Consider the following 12,150-nt stretch of genomic DNA (forward strand, 5'->3'; position numbering starts at 1 on the left):
CATTCAGTTAGTACACCCTGATTTTGTAATGCGACTATAGTTTCCTTTATACCCTCCTTAGACTCAGCTGAATAAGAATACTGCTTCTGAGGCTTACAGTCAGGTCCTATGACCTTAACTGCTGCTATCACCTTTCCACAGCTGAGTTTGTTTTTAGCAAACACCAGTAGATAACTTTTTATAGCCATCTGTATATCACTCTCCCATTTGGAAAGAACAAAGTCTGCAGGTACCTTTAAAGCACATAGTCTATGAACTCCAGATATCACTGTATCATGATTTTGTTCGAAGGATTCACTAAGGGATTGATTAGGAATAGCCACAATAATTCTTAGCTGTTTCAGTAAATCAATTCCTAATATTCCACTGCCCCCTAAGGATTGTAATCCCCAAGAAGCTAATACTGATAAATGTCCCAAAGTACTTTTTATGTCCTTAGAAAAGAGTACAATACTGGTCTTACAATTATAACTTTCAAGAGTCTTTATACACTTAATAGGCAGCAATTTAGCTTGTGGTGAACCATCAGTGCACAAGATGTTGATTGACGCCCCCGTATCCACCATACCTTTTGACAGAATGACCCAAACTTTCCCTCCAACATGATGTTAACTGTTGGTCTCCCCCATTCATCATATATGATGGCAGCCACAAAAACAGGGGAGTGAAAGCTGTGCCCCTTCACTGAGGCTCCATGCAGGGAAAACACTGTTGAGTATTTCCCTCTACCTGCTGCTTCTCACCCTCATATTTAAACAGTCTCTTAAAGAGTTCAGTAGTAGGAAATCGATCTGATTGCTCCCGTTTCATATTTTAAAAGTCTTTTCCAAAATACATTTATTTATACAAAAATGGACTCAACCTTATTTTAAAGGTCACTAATGTATCAAAAATCACTGTGGAATCCAAGTAATCTTCAATATTCTTTATGTTACCTTTCTTCTTTCTAATCATGTTACTGCATTTTCCTTAATAGGTCATTTTTAATCGTCTGAGGTGTAATGTTATTCTAGGCCTCATCCAAAGGCCACTGGCGTCTATACGCCAATAAAGTATCAAATTCATCCCTATAAAATGATACCAGTAGAATTACCTATTTGATTAATTTGGCCCATTGGATTTAATACATGGAAAGGATTAGCACTTCAGTCACAGGAAGAAAGATTATTTTGTAGTGTGTATAACTTTTATACTTGATCCCATCCAGAATAAAAAACTGCAAGATAACTTGTCTTTTTCTAAAGAAAAAAAATTGAAGTTAAACACTTTGCAGCCATTGCCTTATAAAGGGAACTTGTGGTTAGTTTCTGTAGATAACATCTGATGCTGAGGTATGGCAATTGCATCTTAGCAGTTAACTGTGAACTTGCCCGTTCACAACTGCTTCTCTTTATTAAGCAAGATGTTTACTGGCATGATTTATGAATTTCTGAATGTCAGGTTCCTCGAGTTAATAGTGAGTAAGGCTATGATTTTGGCAGGGGTATTTTTATTAAAAATTACAGACAGGACGTGGGCAATAAACAATAAATCATGGGAATGTACACACAGTAATGAAGCCCAAATCCTGCTGCACAGGGCTGAAGCTGAAGCCTGAGCAGGGCTGAAGCCGAAGAAATCACCAACATCTTTTAAAATAATCATGGAATCCATGACCGAATCGTAGCCTTAATCATGAGCACTTAGACATTCAGTAGAACAAGCTGGGCACAGTCACTATGTTTAAAACCTAATGTTTTCTCTCTGGCATTACCTGTCCATTGCAAATTTAGTAGGAGATTACAGTGAGTTCAAGTTTTGCAGAGTTTTTTGAAACTGGAAGTAGGAGCGTAGATTCTTCTGTATAGCTTTTAAGACAAGAGACATTCACTTTCTGAGTTAGATGGAGAGGACAATGAACTATTCTCTGCTGCTCAGACAAATTACATATACCAAGTATGGCTGTGACAGACATTCCTTTGGTTTCTCTCACATGTGGCTTGAAGGCAAATGATTCCCAAAGAAACCTAAAATTGATTGGATAAATCTGAGCAAATGTAGTGGAAAATTATTTAACTGATTATACAAAAGTGGAGTAAATATCCTTGGAGTTATGCAGAGTAATTTTCCTTGGGTAAGATCTTTTTGTTTATTTTTATTTCCTATTTCACAGAATCTTGCTATTTATCCTCTTAAGTATGATACATTGTTCTCTGTAACAAGCCTTATTTTTCTCATTAATGTGCAAGTGAATTTAAAGCTTGAAATAGCTTCCAGATTGACAGCTCCAAAAACTCAAGTTTTCTGTTTAGCCACAAAATGGCTACAGCGCGAGCAGTAGCAATACAAGCTTCCCTCTCTGATAATGTTTATTAACCTGGAGGGACCTTCTCTATGGGGACTGTGGTACTCTGCCATTCTCCATGTCCATTCAGCCTTTGGCACCCGGGTTAACATTCTCAGCAGAAAAGAAGCAATTCGTGCCATTTACTGTGGTGGTTTTGCTTTGTGGTCATATATCCAGTGGACTGAGGCCACCAACTCATGTCAGGCCATCAAACACTCATTAAATGAAAATGACCTTTGATTAGTAGTGATCTGGATACCTTGAATTTTACAAATGTATGTGGGGATGGAAGGGCATTTCCCATTGACTAAAGGCCAAATTAATCAATTGATCTTGCTAATGAGGACAGAGTATGAGACTAGTATGACAGAACCACAGAGTCATCTTGTCCTCTTCCACAATAATCATAACAAATATTAGTTTTTCCTCTCTGTCCAACACACTGTCCTGTTATTGGTTTGTGGTAATGCCAATGATGTGCTAGGTATTTCCAGATGGACAAGAGGGGCCAGTCCTTACAGTGAGGAGGTTCCAATGTAAGGTTCGGCAGAAGTACACAGAGGTCCAGACGGGAGAACATCAAGAGGGATTTTTCCAAACAAATCAACAAGACTCATTATAGGCAGCACAATAGCCATGGGATCTTATGTAGGAATTAAAAATGGAGAGGCCACGAGGAAGACTTCAGGAAGGTAAAACCCATGAATAGAGAGTCATATGAAGGAAGCACAGAGTTGATTGTCTGAGCAGCTGACAAACAGGCAAGTGTGAACAGTGGTGGAGCTGAAGGAGCAGGAAGCTGTGTGGAGCTCAACAAGGGATTCTACATAAGGGAGGTAGATTTATACAGAGCTCTGCAACAGGTGCCCAGTACTTTTTAAGTGATAGCTGATAGGCAGACAGTGGAGGGATTGAAAGAGGGGAGTGATGTGAGCAGATTGACCTGCAAGAGAGATTATTTTACTGACTGCATTTTATATGGTCTGAACTCTGCTTGGGTGGGGAGCAGAAATTAAAGGGCTTTCCCTCCTTCCTTAAAACACAATCTCCTGCTGTTCCTCATCTCTGTTTAATGGCTCTTGGACCAAACAGTTTCTAGCTCTCTATCCTGGGAGGGTGCCAATCTGGAGTGCTCTCAGACCTGTTAACTTTTTGGGGTTTGCCTGTAGACTGCAGAGTCAAATTCTCCTCTGGCTCTGAGGAGAAGTTTCCAAGTGACAGGCTGTCTTTCCCCATTCTCATTGCCTCCTGGGGAGGAGCAGCAAAGCAGGACGGGTGCCTCATCACATGTAATGGGCCTCAGCACATGTAGTGGGAAGAGCTCCTTTCTTCCCCTGCACTAGATATGGTCCTGTGTTCCCCACTCTGAAGTAACTCATGCCCATCACTGGCTCCTTCTGTTCCCCCTCCCTGCGGACTGTGGGGAGGATAAAGAACTGCTGCTGCTGCCTCACTGGGAGACTGAAGAACATCTGCTGTTATTGGCCTCCCTGCTTCCTTCAGAGCTGGAGGAGTGAAAATCCTCCTTCTTGAGTGTGAGATGCCAAAATTGATTGATCTTCTTGCTGAGTAGGGTAAAAAAAATTGCACTTGTTTTGGGATGGAGCAGAGTTAAATTATTTGTTCTGTTGGGAGCAGGGAGGCCTGTACCAGCATGGCACCCATCTCATAAGCACCCCTTCTGGTCAAGTGTGTGTACAGCCTTTAAGTAGTCCCAACCCTAGTATCGGGCCGTACCCCAGGGCTTCCTCCCTGGTGGCACTGTCTTGGTCTACTCTGGTCCCAGATCTCCAGCTCAGACACTAAATAGTTCAGTTCCCCTTCTGGGCATTTCTCACTTTTCAATTGTAGGCCAGTTCCCCATGTGAGGGACCCAGCCCAGGGACCCTAATAATAGCAGCCTTGTGCTACCATGCCCCTTTAACTACACTGCTTTCAGTTCCTTGGGCGACTTCCCCACAGCCCAGTCTTCACCAAAGCTTCACCCTTACCTCAGGGCTCATCTAAGTTTAGGCACAGTAGCCAGCCATGAGCTCTTCCTTGTTGCCCCAGTCTCTGCCAGCACTGAGCTCTTCATGTTACTGCAGTTCCCTTTAACCAGCCAGGAGCACAACCTGCACTACTCAAGCTCCAGTAAGGAACTAACTGTCCTTTTATATGGCCCTTCTGGGCCCTGTTTGGCTGCTCCCTACACCTTTCTGATTAGCTGCTTCCTTTGTAGCTATTTTAGGCTGTTTGGAGGACTCCTCTACTGCTCCTTTCCTGGGATGGGTGTGGCAGGACACTAAGGCCTCCAGTAAAGGGTCTCTGGGCCTAATCCACCCCATTACAACCAAATTGTTTTAAGTCTGAAAGGATGGAAGAGTGAGGTAATGAGGGAAACATTTGGAAGGGAGGAAAAACAGAGTGGGGAAATGTCTCCATTCTTCCTACAACCCCTTGATTTCTCCCATATAAAATCTAATCACCATTCTCAAGGTACGACAAGGGGGAAATGGTAATATTCTAAACTCCCACATATAAGCTCAATGTGAGTAACCAAAATGAGAGGCTGCTAACTGTAGATTGTGCAGATGTTGAAAATATGATTGTGTGTGTGTTCTCTGAGCTCCACTGAGCTCCTTGAGATTGGGTCCCCTTTGTAGGGCTTGAATATGCCAGTGGGCTCTGCTAGATCTTTGTGCTTGGCTCCTTCTTGATTGGAGAAAAAAAAAGTTATGCTATCTCCCAAATGCAACCCAGTTGGGAAACCAAAATGAGATGTCATCCATAATAAGTGGTGCAGATTTGTGATCTTCCCTCTGTTTTTGCATGAGGAATGGAATAGTTAACAATGTTGACATTTAAATGATCATCATTGGGGACCTGAGTTTACACCATAATGTAATGAATGAGGCAGTTCCCACCTTTCAGATCTATCCAGTCTCTTTGCAGACTCACTCAGATGGTTACACTCCTGAGACCTCTCCCATTGGCTTAGTTACTCCATCTGTGTGGAGTGCTGTCTACATGGTGGGGGTTAAGCTTTGAATCAATATTTTGAAAAGAAACATTGTTCAAATTAATAATGAAAATTCTAAGGGAAAACAGTCACTCCAAAAATGGGAATGGTGGTTTTTCTCACTGAGTTTACCGCAGGAAAGCTTTTGATTTTCTGACCAGATCTAGTGTATTTGCATATATTTTTAGGTGCTTGCAGGAGAGTGTGTATGCTGACTGTAGCGTCCAAAGGTCCCAGTGACACTGAAGCCCCTTTGTGCTAGACATTGTACAAACAGAATAGGAAGAACTGACTAAGCGGAGACCAAAGCCATCTCATTGTCCTTGTTCAGAACCCTCCTTAAAACTCTTCTTTGCTCTGATACCTATAAAAATACCTGATGATGTTGAGGCAGGTGGTGTGCTGTGAGTAGAATGGGCAGGAAAACAGGATTTCCATTCCACATACTGCAGTGAAACCATTACACTTATATGAAATAAGAAGATTCCTGTACTTAGTTTTGGTCAAACTCTTTAATATAGGTCCACAATCAAAATAATTAGCTCACTCCCTAGAAGGTCTGAACTAAGCAGTTTAATTCTGTTAAGTGATTCTTAATGTGTTTTGCTATAGGATATAGTCTTTGATGTCTTTTTTGCTGGTTGGTTAGCCCCTCAGTTTGCAGCCAGTTCTCCTCCAGATGACTGGCAGATTTTCTCAGACACATCAGGACTATACATTTAGGTCTAGGCTTATTGGAATTGGTGATTTATCCAGGAAGTTATGGGTTTTTGTGACTAGAGTTTGACTGTTTAGGTTTTTATTTTGATGAAGCTGCCCACCAGCAGTAAAATTTCTTCTATTCTACAGCATTGAATAGAAAAGAGGTTTAGGTTTTCAAAGTATCTAGCTTTCCTTTTTACTCTCCGAAGCTCCTGCAGAGAAGGCATCGTGTATGCATTTCTTTCCATAGACAAGGTTGAGTGTTGTGCTGTCTGAAGGGAAGAACACATTAAAAGAGTAGGTGAAAGTATCTATGCTAAAATGCAGCTAGTTAGAACTATGGATTGCTTTTATAGAGTGATCTTACCGACAGATCATTTAATATAACTCAGCCCAACAACCATTACAGTCCAAGGACAAGCTCAGGAGACTGGCAGTGGAAAATCATAGCTTCCACTTCCAGTGTAGATTGCTGGTTTCCCATCCAGCCCATGTGCGTAGTGATGTAAATTTTCTAATATCTGAGATTTGTTTTGTGAGCTGTGAGACATGAATGGGTTTCAGGCCATTTCCAAGTGACCATGTATTTAATAACACCACTATGCAATATGTGGTACCCTTTTCTGATCTCAATAGCAAGGCCAAAGAGGATAAACTCCCCTCACTTTGAGAGGTAATGTCTCCACAGGCAAGCATGGTATACATTAGTAGGGTGAGGCAGCTATCATGGCTGTAGTCTGTATTGTACCTGTTCTTAGGATATATAAAGGACATCAGTATCCAGGACTATCAGTATTCATAAGCAAAAACTCATGTTGAGAGTACTGGTTTTGTTCCCTTGTACATCAGTCTAAATCAAAAGCAACTCTATGGGGCCAACATTCATCACCCACTTGTTAAATTTTCAAACAGCCACCTTTTTGCTTTGTCCCCCTGCTGTCCCTCATGTTTTGGGAGGAGGCCCCCATAAAAATCTGCAAAATTCAAAATTTCAAAATTTGTTTTTGTCACAATTAAGGGTGAAAAGTTAATCTCTGGGGTTTTGGAGGGAGTGAGGGGGAGGGATTGTTGGAATGAAGTATTCTGAAATATTTTGTTTCAGAAACATTGACATTATTATTTACATTGTATTAGAATATTGATTATTGCAATGTAATATAAAAAAGTCAAAATGGCCTCATCAAAATGAAACATTTTGAAAATTTTCCATCAAAATATACACATTCCCAGAGAACATTTTGCTTACCATAAGACAGCATTTTCCAATGGAAAACTGTTCAATCAAAACATTTTCTACCATCTCTAGCTGTGCCCACCGTCTGTCATGCTGAGCAGTATTATCTCATTGTTTCTGTGTAGTTCCGTGTTTGTATCTACTCATTGGCTCTTATATTGTAGGTTCTTTGTGAAATGGACTGACTTTTTGTTCTCTGTTTGTACAGCACCTAGCACAGCAAGGTTCTGGTCTGTGATGGGGCCTCCTAGGTGCTACCTCAATACAAATGGTAAATTTAAGAATAATCTCAGTTAAAGTCAACAGTATTCCATTGGTGTGAAACCAATTGAGAGCAGAATCAGGTACATTATCATTTTTGAAACACAAAGAGCAACCATATAGTTTCAGTCCAACATGACTTATTTCAGCTCAAGGAAAACAAGAAACAAGGAAAGTAGCTTCTATGACTACACAATAGTCATGTTGCCTCATTAACCAGCTGCAACAGCCAGAGAACAAAATGGCTGCTGTCTCTATTAGACTTGATCAAAAATGTTCCAATTAAACTTTTTATTGAAATAGAAAATACCTTTTCAACCAAAGTGAAATTGCCATGAAACTTTATTTTTCAATGAAAAATTTCAAAACTAAAAGTTTTAAAATATTCCAAAACAATTGAATGTTGTTATTTTGTTAGGAATATAATTACTCTGTCCCTTTGCTACCCCTGCCTTTGTCCAGGGGAAAAATTTAAAAAAGCAAGAGAATGTTCCCTCTCGCTACTAAAATGAAATTAAAATTAAAATCAATACATGGAAAAAATGGAAAGTTTTAAACAAAACTAAATTTTGATTTCTTTTGAGCTTTTATGAATGATACTTATCTTTTCTTGACCAGCACTAGTCCGGACACATAGGCAGAGCTCTTAGAAATGTTCAATATACAGAATACCAAAGCATCACAGTTTCATAGCCATAGCACCACGAAGTAGGAGGAGGAGAGTGCACAAGGGTTATTAGTAAGTATTTTACTTGCTTTTTCAAGTCAGTTATTCCTAGCCTCTGAATGCTGCTTCATGTAGAAGAGGTTCTTTCTCTAGCAATTCAGTTTTCCATTGCTTCTAGAGTAAATAACCAAGGTCGTTTAACATACTTCCAAGAGCTTTTTCGAGTCCCCCAAATTTGATGATTATTACACTCAATATTCATGCTCAGGGAGGAAGTGGGGGAGAATTTCCCCTTTTTTAGTAATGTATGAAGGGGTCTTGGACACCACTCATGAACATGGGGGCTGCACTAGGGGAGATTGATCGTCATTAGTGTGAAGGGGGCATAGATTTTATGGGAGAAGAGAGACTATTCCTTTGTTGATGTAAGTGGACTTAGTTATGTGGAGTCTGTGTTGAGAGAAAGGATCTTCCCCTTCCTCCACAAACCCACCATTAATGAGGAAAGGGCTCAGATCTTCTTATAAGTGTGTTTTCTCCTTTTTGTGAGTAGGGAAGATGACCCTCCTATCACTAATATGAAAGTTGTTCAGGGACATATAGGTGAATAATTTACCTTTGGTACTTGTGAATGATGGGCTGTATGTTGCATCAATGTAGGTGCAATTGATCTCTAAGAAATCAGTGCCCATGTAAATGTAGTAGTGAATACTCACCGATCCACACGCTACTCATTGATCTCAGCTAGCCATTTCTTTATCTGCTTCACAAAACCTTCACCCACTTCAAAGTAAATTGCCTAAAACAAGAAGCCAAGTACATGATGAGAGTGAAGATTCATGTAAGCCAGAATCTAAGAACTAACCACTTTTGAGTCTAATACAGACCTGTCAGTTATACTTTTTCCCATTGGGGGTGGGAAGGGCAAGGTGAAACGTAGCCGGTTTAATTTTTTTCTGATTCCAGGCTCAACCTGGGAGGGATTTCCCATGAAATCAGAGAAAGTGTTCAGAAATGACTGGCAGTGAACTGTTTCAAATTCATCTTTTATCTCCCTGGTTTATCCCATATTTGATCAAACAAAGTGTGGCTCTACACCCAATTTGAGAGCATTTCTCTTTTTGTGTGTCGCACCTGAAAAGTTCCGTGGAGCTGGAACGCTTGTTTCTTTCATTAATACAAGTTGATCCAATAAAAGATATCACCTCATCCATCTTGTCTCTATTTGTAACAGTCATATACGTTAATTTGTTTCTTGTTTAACCAGAGTACCAATATTGCTTTATGTTCTATAAATATCTAAGGCCTGTTTCTGTTCTGTTATCCTGATGGCAATCTTGAAATCACTGCACTGATGTAATACAATGCAAATCAAAACAGAATTATGCCCCTAGGGAGTCATTTCTAAATGGAGATCAGGTGAAGGAACCAGACTTACCTGCTGTGATTCAGCAATGCCATATCTTATCATAGTGGCAAAATGTTCACAGTTAGACATTACTAGATTGTAGTCTATATTCTTCCCCACCAGGTGCTCAGCTCTCTTTACCACATGAGGAAGAGGTAACGGAGGGTGCTTTTTATCTAATTGGTTGTTTACAGCATAGCTTGAAACACGAGCCACGTTCCTCAGATGCTACTTTTGCACTTTGGCTTTGAAGAATTCTCCATTAAGCATATTATTCAATCCCTCTTCCAACTCTTAGAAAAAGAAAAAGGAAAAAAAAAAAAAAGACAGCCAATAAGAACTGAAAGAGAGTTGGCAGTTTGCCCAGATCTGACAGGATTGACTAGATCCTGACAAATAAGTGATTTTTTTTTCGGTTCAGTGGCTGAACTGGAGGAGAAAAATCCCCCCAAAAAGGTTTGTTTTGGGTTCACTGAGATGTTTTGTTAGACTCAATGAGGTTCCTTCATTATATTTTGTTTAGTCTGGGTAGATTTTTCACCCTAGTTTCGTTATTTTTAAAGCATGAGCTAGATTTCAAAACAAAGTCAAAATGTTTTGTTTAGAAAATGTCAAAATAAAATGTTTCAACTTTTTAAAAATTATCTTTTAAGCTGAAACTATTCTCCAATTTGACCCAAATTTGTAAATAGTTTTGGTTGACCCCAAACTGTGTTTTTCAGTGAACAAGCTGTTTGTCAAAAAAAAATTGCAGCCAGCTCTAAGGGTGTGTAACAGGGTGCTGGCCAGGAGACCTGGACAGGCCCCTATTAGCCCCAGTTCCCATTAAGGAGAATTAATTGGAGCTGGCAGGGTGTGGCTCATTGCTGGGCTAAAGAACAAACACCTTTGAGTTTTACGGGCCAGGGGGCTGTATAAAGCTCACAGGAAGGAAACAGAAAGAGAGGAACAGGAAAGGGAGGAACCTTAGGCTGGAGTTCCCAGCTAGCTGCAGAAGCTAGCTGTCCCCCAAGGGGCTACCTGGACTGAATTGAACTATATATAAAAGGTGGTGGGAACAAACACAGAAAATAAAAGGGCAGTGGTGTTTGCACAAAGAGGTCTCTGGTTGGTTTTTGAGAGGAGTGGTGAAGTGCCCTGCTATAGGGTGATATCTAGAAAAGGCATACTTAGTGCTGCTTCTTTTGGTTGGCCCAAGAAGAGCAACTCCTGACTGAGATATGCAAAGCATACAGTATCTCCTGTTGGAAGTGAGACGAAAGGTTGTTCAGCGGTTAGGCGGAAAGCTGGGATATGGGAGACCTGAATTCGAGACTCTGCTGTTCCACAGACTTCCTGTGACACATTTGGCTTACTTGGGACATAGTCTCTCTCTCTGCCTCAGTTCCCCATCTGTAAAATGAAGATAATAGTGCTTTCCTACTTTAAAGGAAGGGTAAATAGAAGTAGAGATTGTGAGGTTCTCAGATATTGTAGTAATGGAGGCCACATGAGTACATTAGCTAGACAGAGTTGAGACACTAAGCATTACTGATGAACTAAAACTTTGAGGGAAAGTTGGGATGGTCAGATTTTAGGCCCAAATCTGAACTGAGCAAATTCTGGGCCCAAACTGCTTGGAGCTTATTGTGGAGACTGAATCTTCTCTAGCTGTGGTTGAGCCAAAGAAAGGCTAGCAGAGCTCTGAGTGATCAGCGACTTTTGGTTTGTGATTTTAAGTGTGAGAAATTTCTTGGGCTCTCCTGACTCTGAGATGCATCAAAAAAGGCTCAGAGATTACGTACAGCTTTGAAGATCAGAGGCAGGAGGAAGAATAGAGGGAACAGTTTTGGTTATTGCCTTTTCACAAGTGTGCTTTTCCCCATCTTGCCACCCAACAACCTGAGTGTGCTTTAGCCACATACCTAGACATCACTTGGATGAAACAAGAGTTCAATCTCCAGGACCCAGTCAGGCCTTCATCTATCTGATGAGAATACCAAGGGACCAATTAGTATAAATTGTAATGATGGGTCATGTGCTGTGCACACCTGTCCTGCTAGGAACTGCATGAGATCATTTTTATACAACAGTCAAAACATCAGATGAGAATAATTTTGGATTATGTGATGAATCTATGGAAGGATTCATCTTTTTATTCTTATTTACCTGGAAATGTGAAGTGGACCACATATCCCTTTCCCACATAGATGCCCCAGTGTTGGTATCCCACTCTCTGAAATTCAATCAGATCTCCAGGCTCTAGCATTATTGCTGAAGTAAGGAGATCCCATAGATCCCATATCTGAAAGTGAAAGAAAGATTGGTTGTTAAATCTTCACTAAACAGTATATTTTTCTTTAAACCTTAAGAATAATAAACATCAAATACCATATGTTTAAGATGTGCATGTTGCTTCTCCTGGCTTGATCCAGAGAGACTCATCTCCCATCCAAGACAAGCTGAACTCAGTTCCAAGTTCCAACCATCTTATCCAGAGAACAGTGACTCCTATCAGAGACTACTCAGCACAACTTCTACTGGCTCTGCCCAGGGGAAAATAACTTATATC

General features: G+C 40.5%; 1 protein-coding gene across 1 annotated transcript; it reads right to left on the bottom strand.

Moving 5' to 3' along the window:
• Positions 1-8,733: 8,733 nt before the first annotated feature.
• LOC116817315 (phospholipase A and acyltransferase 3-like) lies at positions 8,734-11,945 on the bottom strand. The gene is given in 3 exon segments (XM_032767296.2): positions 8,734-8,990; positions 9,630-9,892; positions 11,748-11,945. Coding segments are annotated over 3 exon segments (435 nt in total). The 5' UTR covers positions 11,848-11,945; the 3' UTR covers positions 8,734-8,918.
• Between the last annotated feature and the right edge of the window lie 205 nt (positions 11,946-12,150).

Source organism: Chelonoidis abingdonii, chromosome 1 (assembly GCF_003597395.2).
Source record: "Chelonoidis abingdonii isolate Lonesome George chromosome 1, CheloAbing_2.0, whole genome shotgun sequence".
NCBI lineage: Eukaryota > Metazoa > Chordata > Testudines > Testudinidae > Chelonoidis > Chelonoidis abingdonii.